The sequence below is a fragment of the Notolepis coatsorum genome (genome assembly GCF_963971535.1).
Source record: "Notolepis coatsorum genome assembly, chromosome: 4".
Taxonomy (NCBI): domain Eukaryota; kingdom Metazoa; phylum Chordata; class Actinopteri; order Aulopiformes; family Paralepididae; genus Notolepis; species Notolepis coatsorum.
Window position 1 is genome coordinate 50163679 of NC_140168.1, and position 15158 is coordinate 50178836.

The 15158-nt window shown below is 42.0% G+C and overlaps 1 protein-coding gene across 1 annotated transcript in view; it reads left to right on the forward strand.

Moving 5' to 3' along the window:
• Positions 1 to 15158, forward strand: part of slc44a4 (solute carrier family 44 member 4) — a 58642-nt gene that overhangs the window by 13327 nt on the left and 30157 nt on the right. Inside the window, 12 exon segments of the mRNA XM_084313678.1 lie at positions 232 to 305; positions 6032 to 6101; positions 6103 to 6108; positions 6643 to 6742; positions 7135 to 7260; positions 7431 to 7491; positions 7713 to 7836; positions 10486 to 10569; positions 11853 to 11965; positions 14595 to 14715; positions 14717 to 14754; positions 14939 to 14999. Of these exon segments, the coding sequence (XP_084169804.1) occupies positions 232 to 305; positions 6032 to 6101; positions 6103 to 6108; positions 6643 to 6742; positions 7135 to 7260; positions 7431 to 7491; positions 7713 to 7836; positions 10486 to 10569; positions 11853 to 11965; positions 14595 to 14715; positions 14717 to 14754; positions 14939 to 14999 (978 nt within the window).

The window sequence follows — 15158 nt, forward strand, 5'->3', positions numbered from 1 at the left end:
ACCTTACTGCTTTTGTAATAGAGGGCGTGTACTGAATTGATTGTATCCACTAAACCCCAAAGCTCGGTAAATATTTAGGTGTGTGTGTGTCTGTTTACACAAAAGCAAGCCTGTGTTTGTCGAGCGCCTGCCTCATATTGACTGACGCATTACTCGGCCCTTTGGGCATCCTTTAACACGAGGCCCAGAGCACTCACTCTGTTCTTATCGCTTGTCATCTTTCTCCCTCAGGAGCTGCACTGATATCCTCTGCTGCATTCTCTTCATGCTAGTCGTCGTTGGCTACATGGTGGTGGGAATTATAGGTAAGACTGACCCAGAGGCACACCGGCGCAGACGGGCTACGTATATCTCTGTCACCCTTTTTGTGGAAATGTATTTATTTGTTTCACAGGATAAGCCCTCTTGTTCTTCAGGGCGTCCTAAAGAAATACACAATACAAAGATAATTGACAACAACAAAAACAATAACAACACCACAAAAAACATGTAGCTAGTTTTAAGATGGGGGGGGGGGGGGGGGATAAAATAGTTTATACCAATGAGGTTGGAGATCGTCAAACTTTTGGAAAAGAGGATCAGAATGTCGTATGTTGATCGATATGGTTCTATCAGCTGCTTCAGATAACGGTGGTGATTGAGTTGGTGATAGATGCACTTAAAGATGAACTGAAGCAAGTGGAGGTGTTTTGTGGAACGGTATTCTCAATAGAGGGTAGTAGTACAATACATGTGCGATGACATTGGTGTCGAGGCACAACACGTTTCGGAGTTGCACAGTGCAATATAGAACAAGCACAGTAGGACCTCACAAGACATAATAGACGGTAGCATTGAAAGGAAGTTAGTGGATTTGGTTGAGGAGAAATAATGTCAGCTGGGGGCCAAAGTAAACAAAGTATTAATTTTCTTCTGTTCCTGTTTCACGTGTGATATTGTTATCAGGAATAGTTCTGTTTTTCAACATATGGATAGGATAACACAAGGACGTTTTGCATATGGGCAGGCTGACTTGATAACCCTGGTGATATGCTGGCTCTCACTGCCCATTTCTCTACATGTTGAGTTGTGGTGGCCAATTAGAGGCCACGTGGTGCATAGACAGTGTCAATACTCCCGGGGCGTTGGTCTCTTGAAGTTGGCAATGCTGTTTGGGGGCTGTTATGGGCCATGTAATACATTCCTGATTATGGGCATGTGCCAATACACATCCACCCTTCGGTCCTTTTTTAATGTATATTTTATGCTGGTCATTAATAAATGTCTTAACTCATTGGCCGCCAGCCTTATCCTTATAGCTAATGTGCCAGGTTTCCATAGCCTACTTTCACTGTGTGTCACTATGTTTGGAGAGCTATATCTATATTCTATATTATAGCTATGGAGACAATACTATGGTCATTTGACGGTGACGTTCTTCCGTTGAACATGCAAAAAAGAGATGATTATTTCATGTATACGTTTGTGCGTTATCCCGTGGTGAATATTGTATAGTTCAGGAGTGATCCGGGCTAATTCCTGAAAAGCAGATTTATGGGGCGCTACGTGAATTCTGCTATAAGCGTTGGCGTTTCTTGCCTGGACACGCTACTATTTCCAAATCAAATGTATATAATGGGTATTATGTTTCATCATGAATGCATGAAAGGGGGTGGGGGGGGGGTCGTTTTTTTATGCTTTGATCGCCAGTAACTGCATTAATTTTGAACACCACACACGCTGATCAGCTGGATCGATAGGAAAACATTGTAGGATCAAGGTGGAATTGATGTCAGATAGTCCTTACCTTTGATCGGGGTTATTCCATTCCAATTGTCTGATCGCGATTTCCAGTATTGATGTCCATCTGGTCCCAGACATAATTTGGCACAATTTATGGATAGAGTGTGCTAGATGCGTTTCGAAGTGGTCGGATGAAGCTATTTACTTGGCTCTGTCTAAATTCTACGCCCAGAGGGGTTTAAATGTAACACAGGGTCTGGAACAGGGTTTTCAGGATATGGCCGGTACTGCACTTTTGGCATCTCAGTATGGCTTTCAGCAGTAAAATATAGGTCTGAGTGTAATATTGATATTAAAATTGAAAAAAGGAAAAACAATCCAAAAGCGCATTATTACGTGTTTGGCGCCCAACTGTTGTCGAGCAAACACGTAATAATACGTGGTTGTCGCAGAATGATGTCTGGACATCTGAACATCCAACACCTTTGTTGAATCCTAAATATGTTAATAAAAAAAATACAAAATAAATACCAGAGGCCCCATTATTATCTGTTGGGCCTCATTCTTCCCTAGTTTTCAGTCTAAAAGCTTGACCTATTTCCTGGTTGCGTATGATAAAGTGTACTTCCACCAACACTGCTACTACTAAAGCTATGACTCTAAAATTAGTTTAGTGAACTTCATGTTTCTTTAATAGTTGTCATACAGAAGTACAGAATACTTTCATACAAAATGCTTCTTACTGTTACGCTCCAGAGACTGTGCTAGACAAGATAGTATCAAATAACATAGTATAGCATGTAATTTAGAAGAAGAAAATGAGGTCACAGTGTTCGGTATAGGACATATGTACAATGTTCTGAGTTACCATATAATATACAATACTATGCAGTGTACTAATGTACAGTACTATATAGTGCAAAGCAGAAATGGGATGAGGTACAATTTAGGTACAATTTACAGTAAGGTGTACGAGTTGTAGTGCAATCCTTCATCAATAAATATAAAGTGTGGGGAGTGGGTGCTACAGTGTGTTTGTTTAAAGTGGGTGTGTGCTATAAATTATAAAGTGTGTGGAGTGGGTGCTACAGTGTGTTTGTTTAAAGTGAGTGTGTGCGTGTGGATGTGTGTGCTATGTGCGTTTGGTGGTTGTTGTTGTGTAGTGTTCATTGTTCGTTTAGCAGCCTGATGGCCTGGGGATAGAAGCTTCTTCTGAGTCTTTCTGTGCTCTCCTTGAGACTCCGGTATCGCTTGCCTGACCGCAGCAGTTCAAAGAGGCAGTTGTTCGGGTGACTGGAGTCTTTAATGATTCTCTTAGCCTTGCCCTTGCAACGCTTGTTGTAAATGTTCTGGAGGGTGGGGAGCCCCCCTCCAATTGTGCGTTCGGCTGAACGTGTCACTCTTTGTAGTCTGCTTCGGTCTTGTGCAGTGCTATTCCCAAACCAGGAGGTGATGTTGCCGGTCAAGATGCTCTCTATTGTACATGAGTAGAAGTTCTTAAGGATCTTCTGACTGACTTGGAACTTCCTTAGGTGCCTGAGGAAGTAGAGGCGTTGTCGTGCCTTCTTCACAACACTGTCAATGTGTGTGGTCCATGTCAAGTCCTCGGATATGTAGGCTCTGAGGTACTTAAAGCTGTTGACTCTCTCAACCGGTGCCCCGTCGATGCTGAGGGGGCTGTAGTCCTTGACCCCCGACCTCCTGAAGTCCACAATCATCTCCTTTGTTTTGCTGACGTTCAGGGAGAGGCTGTTTTCCTGGCACCATCCCGCCAGGACCTTGACCTCTTCCAGGTAGGCCCTCTCGTCGTTGGCAGAGATCAGGCCCACCACCACTGTGTCGTCAGCAAATTTGATGATTGTATTGCTACTCCGCTGAGCCACACAGTCGTGTGTGTACAGGGAGTAGAGGAGGGGACTCAGAACACAGCCCTGGGGGGCCCCTATGTTGAGGGTGATGGATGAGGAGGTGCAGTTGCCTGCTCTCACCACCTGGGGTTTGCCAGTCAGGAAGTCCAAGACCCACTGGCAGAGGTCATAGTTCAAGCCCAGGTCCCTGAGCTTGGCTATGAGTATGGAGGGGACTATGGTATTGAATGCCGAGCTGTAGTCGATGAATAGCATTCTCACATAGTTCCCCTGCCTCTTGTCCAGGTGTGATGCTGCTGTGTGCAGCACATGGGCTATGGCGTCCTCCGTGGACCTGTTGGGGCGGTATGCAAATTGCAGGGGGTCCATGTTGATGGGGAGGGAGGAGCAGATGTAGCCCTTTACTAGCTTCTCAAAGCACTTCATGGCTATGGAGGTGAGAGCTACAGGGCGGTAGTCATTGAGGCAAGCAGGCTTGGATTTTTTGGGTACAGGGATAATAGTAGACTTCTTCAGGCAGGTGGGGATGACAGCCTGTTCTAAGGACAGGTTAAATATGTCAGTGAATACTGAGGCCAGTTGGTCGGCACAGACTTTTAGGACGCGGCCGGGGATGCCGTCCGGACCTGCTGCCTTCCTAATATTCACTTTTTTAAAGGTCCGCCTCACCTCATGCTCTGTTACCCTGAACACTGCGCCTCCATCAGCAGCCGACCCCCCCCCCCCCCCCCCCCCCCCCCCCCCATTGCCGTGGCTTGTGAGCTGGTGTTGTTATTACCAGCATCAAACCTCGCATAGAAGGTATTGAGGTCATTTGCTAAGGAGATGTCACTGTTCAGTTTGAGGGAGGCGCCTTTGTAGTCTGTCATCGTTTTGAGCCCCTGCCACATAGCTCTAGAGTCAGCTTGTTCATAGTGGATACAAATCAGTAGGCCGAGACGCCGAGTACACCAACATCCAGATATACCATGCTATACATTTAGCTAAATGGAGAAGCAGAATATGACTATTGAAGTAGGTTATTTCACTTTAAACAAATGTCATTAAATAATGGAAAAGTCACTTTAAAGGAATGAGGTATTGTATAGTTTAGATTAGGGCTGGGCAATTAATCGAAAAAAAATCGCGATCTCGATTCATAGTCCTATGCAATCTAATTTCTAAATTATGACTTTTCTTTTATAAAGTTTTTTTTTTTTACTTTACTTTTTTTAAACAATGACGATTCTGACTTGAGTTATTTTGTATGTTACAAGAGACTTAAGTTTAAGTCAAGCACTTTCATATTATGTTATGTTGTCTGTTTAAGAGAGTGCAATAAATGATTTTATTGAAAAAATAAGAATCGTGTGAGAGAATCGTGATCTCAATTCTTAGAGAGAAAAATCGTGATTCACATTTTAGCAAAAATCACCCAGCCCTAGTTTAGATACATTAAGTATAAAAATGACGGAGTTAAAATTGTATATTGTATAGTAGTGTACATAGGAACCAGTTTCTCAGGAACTTAGCTATTGTTATCATGCACATCTTGTCTTACCGTGTTTTTCTATGTCTATTTTATTATTGTATTATTGCACAATCGATGCGGGCATGACCACCCGCATTTCACTGTATGCCCTGGTATGTATGTGACAAATAAACCTCTTGATTCTTGATATTTTATATTGAAGCAGCTGACCTCTGTGCAGAAATGTGGACAGTGGCTCCAGTATTGCCCTGTCATCAAACACATTCCAACACAGTCTTATCTAAAAGAGTCAATAGAGGAGCTTGGTAGTGAATGAGGCCACAGGGAGTTAATGGCCAGTGTGTCAACAAGTCAAAACATGATTAAAGTGACCATCTGTTTTTTTTCTTTTTTACACTAGAGACATTTTGGTTGGAAAACACAAGATGGTCAAGGTAGATTTGGTGGAGTAGCTGTTGGGAGAAAGTGTGTGATTGGATGTTGTGTACTTTGTGTGTGCTGGTGTTAATGTAAACTAATGATTAGGCGGTGGAGAGAATGAAACCCATCGTCACAATAGGCTCATCAGTCTCATACATTCTGTCATTGGGATAATATGTGGCTTGTGAGTGAAATTGAATAATGATAAAAATGTATGTTTCCCCATTTGGCTCAGAACCCCCCCACCCCCTAAGGACCCCTGGGGGTCCCTGGATCCCACTTTTAGAACTACTGGTTTATTGAATATTCACTCTATAGGTAGAGCATATAGTACCAACACTGCTAGGGTAAAGGGTTTTGTTTCCCAGCGGGAAACCATACTGACATGGTGGTGTTAAGGCATCATGGTTTAAAACGTTCACTTACACTCTGTGTCATACATTTTTATTAAATGTTTATGAGCAATGATGATGAGTCATTCACTTGCTTTTGTGTCGATGTCTCAACCTCTCCATGTGATACTAATAAATAACTGTGTGTTTTCCATCAGCCTGGCTGTACGGTGATCCTAGACATGTCCTTTATCCACGAAACTCCGCTGGGTGGTTCTGTGGCATTCATTGGGGAGTATAAGTAAGTGAAGTTTTTAGTTAATTGAAGCCAGTCTCTTCATTAACTGTCCCAACATGTGCTCATCTCCCTACTTTGCTAATTCATGTAGATTATAGCTATTTTACTGCACTACTTTTATTCTGCACCTTAGCCTTTTAATACACTCTGCTGCTTGGACCCATTGCATCAAGACTGTGATTGTTGTACTGCAGATGAGTTATTTTATTGCACTGCACTATTGCACTAATTTACTATTATATTCATGCTAATTGATGTAAACAATAGCTATTTTATTGCACTACTTTTATTCTGCCTGAACTTATTGCACTGCTCTCATTCTGTCTATTTTATATTATTTTATTTAGTAAGAAACCTGCCAGTAGTCTTTTTGTAGATTTTAATGTAAATTATCTGAATTATGCTAATTGTATGCTGATTTTATGACTGCTGTGAAGCACTTTGGGCTGCAATTCTTGTATGAAAGGTGCTATACAAATAAAGTGTATTGTTATTACTTCTTCTCTTCTCTCTCTCTCTGTCTCTCTGTAGAGACCAACCTAATCTCTTCTACGTTAATATTCTGAAGTGTGCCACATCTTTTAATCCAATGGCAGCTTACCTTAATGGCCTCCAGTGCCCCACCACACAGGTACAGTACCACCATTGTTGCTAATACACCTGGGAAATTCCTGCTTTCTTATTTATAAAAAAAGAAATCAAAAGACAGTATGACGCGATTTATGTTGTTTTAAGCCCTTTCCTTTTTTTGTATGTTCTTTGATTCTTCATACTGTAGGTGTGTGTTTTTTATGTTCTTTGATTCTTCATACTGTAGGTGTGTGTTTTTTATGTTCTTTGATTCTTCATACTGTAGGTGTGTGTTTTTTATGTTCTTTGATTCTTCATACTGTAGGTGTGTGTTTTGTATGTTCTTTGATTCTTCATACTGTAGGTGTGTGTGATTCTTCATACTGTAGGTGTGTGTTTTGTATGTTCTTTGATTCTTCATACTGTAGGTGTGTGTGATTCTTCATACTGTAGGTGTGTGTGGCAGAATGCCCTGATCACTTCTGGGCTCTGCAGTTAGATGACTACGCGAGAAATAATAAAAGCGTTTTCAATCGAAATCTCTGCGTGCCGTCCATTGACCTAGAAACCACCACGTTGGTAAGTTGCATTCTTCCTTGTTCACATTAATGGCTGACCTCGATGTGCATAGACGTCTTAAAGGGGAATTACGCCCCTTCTCAGAATTGATATATGTATATAATATACATAATGTTGCACATTGCTGTTAATCCATTTTCCCATTCCCATTTTTCTTATTTTTTTATCAGAGTGTTGGACAGATTGTGGACCAAGAACTGTGTCCATTTTTCTACACTCCCACCACCCCTGGTGAGAAGACCTGCTTATTCTGTCGTTACATTGATATTCATTAACTCCCCCTCACTCACACACACACACACACACACACACACACACACACACACACACGCACACATATCCACCCTTGCTGCTTAAACCCACCGGCTAATTCCTTCTCGAGGGTCAGATGGTTGAATCCTGTAATAAAACCCGCAATGCAAGATGTTTTGATTCCCTCTCTTTATCTCTAGTACTGGGAAGGTGTTTACCTGACGTCTCGGCACTGAGCAGTATTCCCGACTACTTCTCGACCCATGTTCCAGGCTTACCCCAGTCCATCAATGACACGGTCAACATCATCAAGAACGGCACTGAGTAAGATGGTGCCTTATTATTATTATTATTATTATTATTATTATTATTATTATTATTATTATTATTATTATTATTATTATTACTACTATAGTATATCATGTAAAATTAGCCAGGCCTTTTACTACAGCTACCCACTCACTCATCTACACCCCCCCACCACCACCTGAATAACCCTCTGTGTCTTTTGTCACCAGCACAGGTTCTGCGATTGCGTGAGTTGACTGTTCATTAGCTGTTGCTCTGCTTTGCTGCTGGGCCGGGCCTTGATGTGTACCTCTACACACCTCTCTTTACTAGACATAGAGTGAAGTGTCCCGTCAGGGAACTTCAGAGATGGAGCTTTGTGGAGCGCATAGTGCTGTCTATCTTGCATAGGAAAGCAAAGCATTGCGTTTATTCCCCTAACCCTAAACACACACACACACACACACACACACACACACACACACACACACATACACACACACAAATGCACTATTTCTTCCTCAGTTGGTGATGGTGATTAGTGATGACCCGGGAAATGGTCTTCTGAAAGACCTAATATTGTGAGGCACAGTGATTTTGTGACCCCAAGGCCCTTTTGAAGAGTCTACGATATTGCTTTAGTAATACCTCATACTATCTTGCTTTAGGAATGCGGGACTCCCTAAAAACCAGGCATCTCATGTATAAACCCTTGCCTTCACCCTACCTCATTGGACTTCATGCCCCAACTTAACTACCCATTGGACGCAGTACATGAGATGCCTTGGTAGTACCTCTATAGCAGTGGTCACCAACCTTTTTAAGCCCAAGATCACTTATTTTTTTTGGTGAAGGCAAGATCTACCTATTGAAGCGTTGAGAGAAAAAGACAGCCAAGATTGTACTTTAAACTAAATGACTTTTATTTGCCTGTATTCTAATTACATGCAATGCTTTTGTCCAACATTAAAACGTCAAAGTAGAACTGTAATATGTACTTTCTCAGTCAGTGCTAAGTGCAGTCATCTTATGCAGCATCACTTTTCACATCAAAACAAAAGTAGAACTGTAATGTGGACTCTCATATTATTAACATTAGAAAATGCTAATTGTAATATGTTTGTCAAAGTAGAACTGTAATATGTACTTTCTCAGTCAGTGCTAAGTGCAGTAATCTTATGCAGCATCACTTTTCACATCAAAACAAAAGTAGAACTGTAATGTGGACTCTCAGGGAAAGATAAAAAGAAAATTCAGGGAAAGATCTACAGGGAAGGTCTCAAAGATCGACCAGTCGATCAAGATCGACGGGTTGGTGACCATGCACTGCTCTATAGTATCTTGCTTTCGTAGTATCTCATACTATCTTGCTTTCGTAGTATCTCATACTATCTTGCTTTAGTAGTATCTCATACTATCTTGCTTTAGTAGTATCTCATACTATCTTGCTTTAGTAGTATCTCATACTATCTTGCTTTAGTAGCCTTTACATACATAGTACTCAGCCCGTCCCTCTTTCATTCCACTTGTCATGTTGCTCAATAGTTCTTCCCATTGGAAAAGAGCACACTATTTTAACTGGGGCCACAATACAGAAGCATCCATCTACTCAAAAATTTAAAGAACACGCCAACATTTTGGGAAATTAGCTTACCGTCTTCTCCAGAGAGAGACAAGAAGATAGATACCAGTTTCCTCTCTGTGCGTTCAGTAGAAAGCCATCTGGCTGCATGTTAGCCTAGCACAGCACAATGAATGGAAGCGGACATGGCCGGTTAGCCTTCGGGAGAGGCGTTAGTTGGACAATGCCTAGGCTAACCGGCCGTGTGAATACTTTCCCTAAGCGGGTTGTACTTCCGCGTTCGGTTTGCGCGATCTGATTGGCCACTGACGTTTCTGGTCATGTGACATGTGCGCCAATCGTGTGACGCCTAGTTCTGCCACCGGTTAAGCTTAGGCACTCTTTCGAAGTTGGTTAAGAGATAAGATAAAGATAAGATATTCCTTTATTGATCCCCTTGGGGAAATTCAGGCATCATAGCAGCATGGGGGGGAGGGGGGGGGGGGGTACAGGTAGTAAAAACAACACAGGCAGTGTAAACAAGGTTAGAGTTTGTCTTAGAGCAGGGCGATAGAACACCAGCCCTGATTCCAAACTCTAACCGTAACCAACTTCGAAAGAGTCGCCTAAGCTTAACCAGTGATAAACTAGGCGTTAGGTAGTTTGCAGGCTGTTAGACCCGGAAATAGGCGCAGAACTAGGCATCACACGATTGGCGCACATGTCACATGACCAGAAACGTCAGTGGCCAATCAGATCGCGCAAACCGAGCGCGAAAGTACAAGTATTCACGCTAACCGGCCATGTCCGCTTCCATTCATTGTGCTGTGCTAGGCTAACGTGCAGCCAGAGAGCTTTCTACTGAACGCACAGAGAGGAAACTGGTATCTATCTTCTCGTCTCTCTCTGGAGAAGACTGTAAGCTAATTTCCCAAAATGTTGGCGTGTTCCTTTTTTAAGTACATTTTTGCCACCATAGAAGGGCTGCTCCTAAGTGCAGGTAGCAGCCTAAAGACGACGTGTCTTCAATGTTTAACTCTGTACTGTGGCCCCTGGTAGTTTAGTCTCTGCTCGCTGTACCGTCACTAACGCGGTGTCCCTCTGTGCTTTCGTCTCCGCTATAGGGACATCGTCAGCGGCTTCAACGCCGAGGAGGTTGGGGTCAGAATCTTTGCGGACTTTGCGTCGTCATGGCCGTGGATTCTCATGTGAGTTGCCTAGCAATGATCAACTCCACAGTGCCCCCTGTAGGCCAAACATACACACAGAAATCAATTAGGGGAATTTTCTTTTTGATTCTAAATATATATCAATATGTAAATTCATTGATTATTTTCTTTTTTTTGCCTCGACTGTGCCTGATTTGTAATACTTGCTTATTTAGTTGTTTAATGGCATCTGATTTTATTATTATATGGAGTTGCATTGTTCACATCACTGTGACCTTTTATAAGACCACTGCATCGTTAAGTCATTTTATTAGACCACTGTGTCATTAAGACCTTTTATTAGACCACTGCGTCATTAAGACCTTTTATTTGACCACTGCATCATTAAGACCTTTTATTAGACCACTGCGTCATTAAGACCTTTTATTTGACCACTGCGTCATTAAGACCTTTTATTAGACCACTGCGTCATTAAGACCTTTTATTAGACCACTGCGTCATTAAGACCTTTTATTTGACCACTGCATCATTAAGTCATTTTATTAGACCACTGCATCATTAAGACCTTTTATTAGACCACTGCGTCATTAAGACCTTTTATTAGACTACTACGTCATTAAGTAATTTTATTTGACCACTGCATCATTAAGTCATTTTATTAGACCACTGCATCATTAAGACCTTTTATTAGACCACTGCGTCATTAAGACCTTTTATTAGACCACTGCATCATTAAGACCTTTTATTTGACCACTGCATCATTAAGTAATTTTATTAGACCACTGCATCATTAAGACACTGCATGTTTCACACACATGTATCCAATAATAATAATTTTTCTGTATGTCTTTTGTCTAAATACCTAATTCTAATTCTGACTCATCAAGTGTAACGTCCAGTTATATTGGAATTCATATATTCTTACCGTAGTTAATTGAACCCTTGCACTGAAGAACCATATAAGTCACTTTTGAAATCTTTTGAACAGCCCATGTATTTGCACTTTCAAATTCGATCCAAATCTCTTGGAGTGCGAATGTGACATATCACCAGAAAGTACTCCGCCTCTAACGTCTTTAACTATGAATGAACACAATACTCTAACTTGGCACCTTTTTGGATAATAAAGTTTGAAAACATTGTTCCTCTGAAGATATCAAACGGACTTATATGGTTCTTCATCTAAGGTACTCATTAGTGACAGCGATCATAGTCCAACGACCTGGAATTGATACTTGATATCATCATTTAATGTTTTCCTTTACCTCTCTCCCTCCACTTTTTCCTAAACCATCTGTTCCTCCTCTCCTCTCGTCTCCCAGTGGTCTGCTGATAGCCATGCTGGTCAGTATGCTGTTCTTGCTGCTGTTGAGGTTCACCGCTCCCGTCATGGTGTGGGTGCTGATCATAGGGCTGCTGGGAGTAGGTGCCTATGGTAAGGCTTAGCTGGGATACCCGTCGGTTGTATATAGATCATTGTACAGATCATATGGTCTAGTTCCGGTTTGCAGACTAGTTGTTTATGATTTATGATGGATGCGTTATTTAGAAGCTGTAGTATGTTAAAGGTAACCAAAAGTAGTGGTGTTTACTGGTGAGGGGAGGGGAGTATCATGTGACTCCGCCGGCCTAGATATTTCAATGGTAATTGGGCTGAAAGAGGAGTATACATCAGACCGGCATCGTGTCATCAGCACTGCTCTGTGATCAACCCAGGAAAGTGACTCCGGAGTAAACGGGTGAGGGGTTGTTCACAATCTACTTTAGGGACAAAGCAAACTCATGAAACGCATGTAAATGATGCCAAAGACATTGTCCATCAAGTCCCAAAATAGTAATAATTCGCTTTTTAGTGTTGGGTCACTCGGAGATTCATAGGCGTAATATTGCATGTCCAGGTAGGCAAATGGGGAAATACCATAGGAGAAGAGTGAAGGAGAACTAAGACTGATCAATAGCGTGAATGGGCGATGGCGGCCAGTTTTAATGCAGGACATAACTTGATGCACTAATAAAACAAACGTTCCAAACAATGTAAACTCTCTGCTGTCGGTTTTAATGCAGGCCAAATACAATAGCAATCTATAGGAATGCCATCTGTGTTGTCCACCAAAAGTATCCAGATGTGGTGGTCTGATGTATACTCCAAATACCAAGACAATGGGGTGGGTATTCCTTTGTATAACTGTGTATCCTCTCTATTACACTACTGCCTGTAACATCAACATTAACAGTCTCATGACAAGTGGTCGTGTTAGCCTTTGGGTTGTTTGGCTGTTAGCGGTCATGTTAGCCTTTGGGTTATTAGAATCGGAATCAGAAAAGTCTTTATTGCCAAGTAGTTTACACATACAAGGAATTTGATTTGGTCGTTTGGTGCAGCATTAATGGACAGACAATTAAGGTAGAATAAAATCATATGGAATATAAACTAAATTAAAATAGAAGTAAAATAGAATTACCGGTATAAAATAAAATAGGCCAGGGCTGCACAATTGTGCACGATGTATATTAATTAATTAGAATAGAAATAACAATACAGTGGAATGGAATATTTAACAGGGCTGTGCAATTGAGCAGTAATGTGCAAAAAGTACGAGCAGTGAAGTCTGAACAAGTATGAAGAGTTTTGAGTGTATATACAAATATAATATAGTCCAGTGGGGTGTGTTAATGGAACACAGTCAGTGAGGGCCCGAGCCTTGTTGATGAGGCCCACTGCAGATGGGTAGAAGCTGTTCTTGTGGTGTGAGGTTTTGGCCCGGATGGACCGCAGCCTCCTGCCAGAGGGGAGTGTCTCAAACAGATTGTGGCCGACCCCTACCACCCCGGTCACAATCTTACCTGCACGCTTCAGGGTCCTTGAGGCGTACAGGTCCTGAAGAGATGGTAGATTGCACTTGTCCTTGGCAGTGGCTGCAGCGTACCATACTGTGATGGAGGCGGTGAGGATGGACTCGATGATGGCTGTGTAGAAGTGCACCATTACTGTCTGTTAGCAGTCATATTAGCCTTTGGGTTGTTTACTGTCTGTTCAAATCAAATCAAATGTATTTTTATAGCCCGAAATCACAAGGAATTGCCCCCATGGGCTTTACAGGTCAAGAAGAAACATCACAATAGATTGAGAACAAAAAACACCATAAAATCCACATACTGTATGCAACACCCCCAGACTTTCCCCAATGAAGATGAGGAACGACCTAGCAATAGGAAGAAAAAAAAAACACAGGTGCCGAGGTGGGGAGAAACCTCAGATGAGCTGTTCAAAGGGGATCTCCCATCAAGATGTCGGTGATATTATAGTGTTGCTATGGATGATGGATGGATGGATGGAGAATAGAACAAGCAAATAATTGGTATGTATGTATACAGTATATACATGTAATGAAACGCATATACATACATACATACATACATACATACATGGTAGCAATAGTATCTAAAGTACATAAGAACATTTAATAATTTAAATAGAGAACAAAAAGGCATAGGAATAAGAGCGCTGGTATGGAAATAAGATGAAGGCTCAAAGTCGAGGCTCAGAGCTCAAAGTCTCATTCCCCAGGGGGCAGGAGAACCACTCAGATCCAGTTGAAGTAGAGCGGGCATGGTTGGGTCAACTGAGGACAACGTGGAGCAGATCCATCGCGTCTGTGGTACTCTGATCCAGTTTGAGGTAGAACAGCTGCTGCAGTCGACGCTGTTTTCCACATCAAGGACGGCGCAGGGAATATCACACCACCTTGACAGGCCCAACAGGGGCAGGACCAGGGCTGGCTGTATACCTGTATATCAACACACTATCACTCGAGACATCTACTCACGGAGAGACAGGGAGACATGGGAGCAATAAATACATGTAATATAAGCATCGTTGAGCGGTCGTTGAGACACTTGACCCCTAACGGCTCCCAATGCTGTGGCACCTTGCATGGTTGTCTGTGCCATTGGAGTGAATGGGTGAATGTGAGGCGTACGCTGTAAATCGCTTTAGATAAAAGCGCTATATAAATGCAGTCCATTTAAGTGTCTGTTAAGCTGTTTTTCCTCCTTGCTTGCAGGGATATATCATTGCTACTGGGAGTATACTAACTACAAGGAAGCGGGTGCCACTATAGACAACATTGGTTTCACCACCAACTTCAAAGTCTACCTGCAGGTCCAGGAAACCTGGCTGGCCTTCTGTAAGTCTGATATCAGGGTGCAACATTATTTTTCAAAGTATTGAAGCACTGATGAATGCTTGATTTCATTCACCACTAGCTAGAACATCCTCAGTAGTGGACATCGCAAAGCATCCAAAGATGTTGGATGTTGTACTTTAAGTAATTTTTTTTTTAAATCATGCTCAAATATTTGATTACCCAGGTCTGATCTGCATCAATTAACGTAGGTCATGAATCAGCATTTATCTTCCTCCGGACCAGGATCCTCATCGCCATAGCCCTCATCCAGGAGTCCAGCAAGTGAGACTGTTGTGAAGGGCCAGATTAAAGCTGAGAATCTACGTTTTATTGTTTATATACCTTGTATATTATTTATATATATAAGCTATATCCCTTTAAGCCTGCGTTTGAATCCTAGTAATATTCACTTTCCTCATTGGATAATGCCCTTGATGTTCT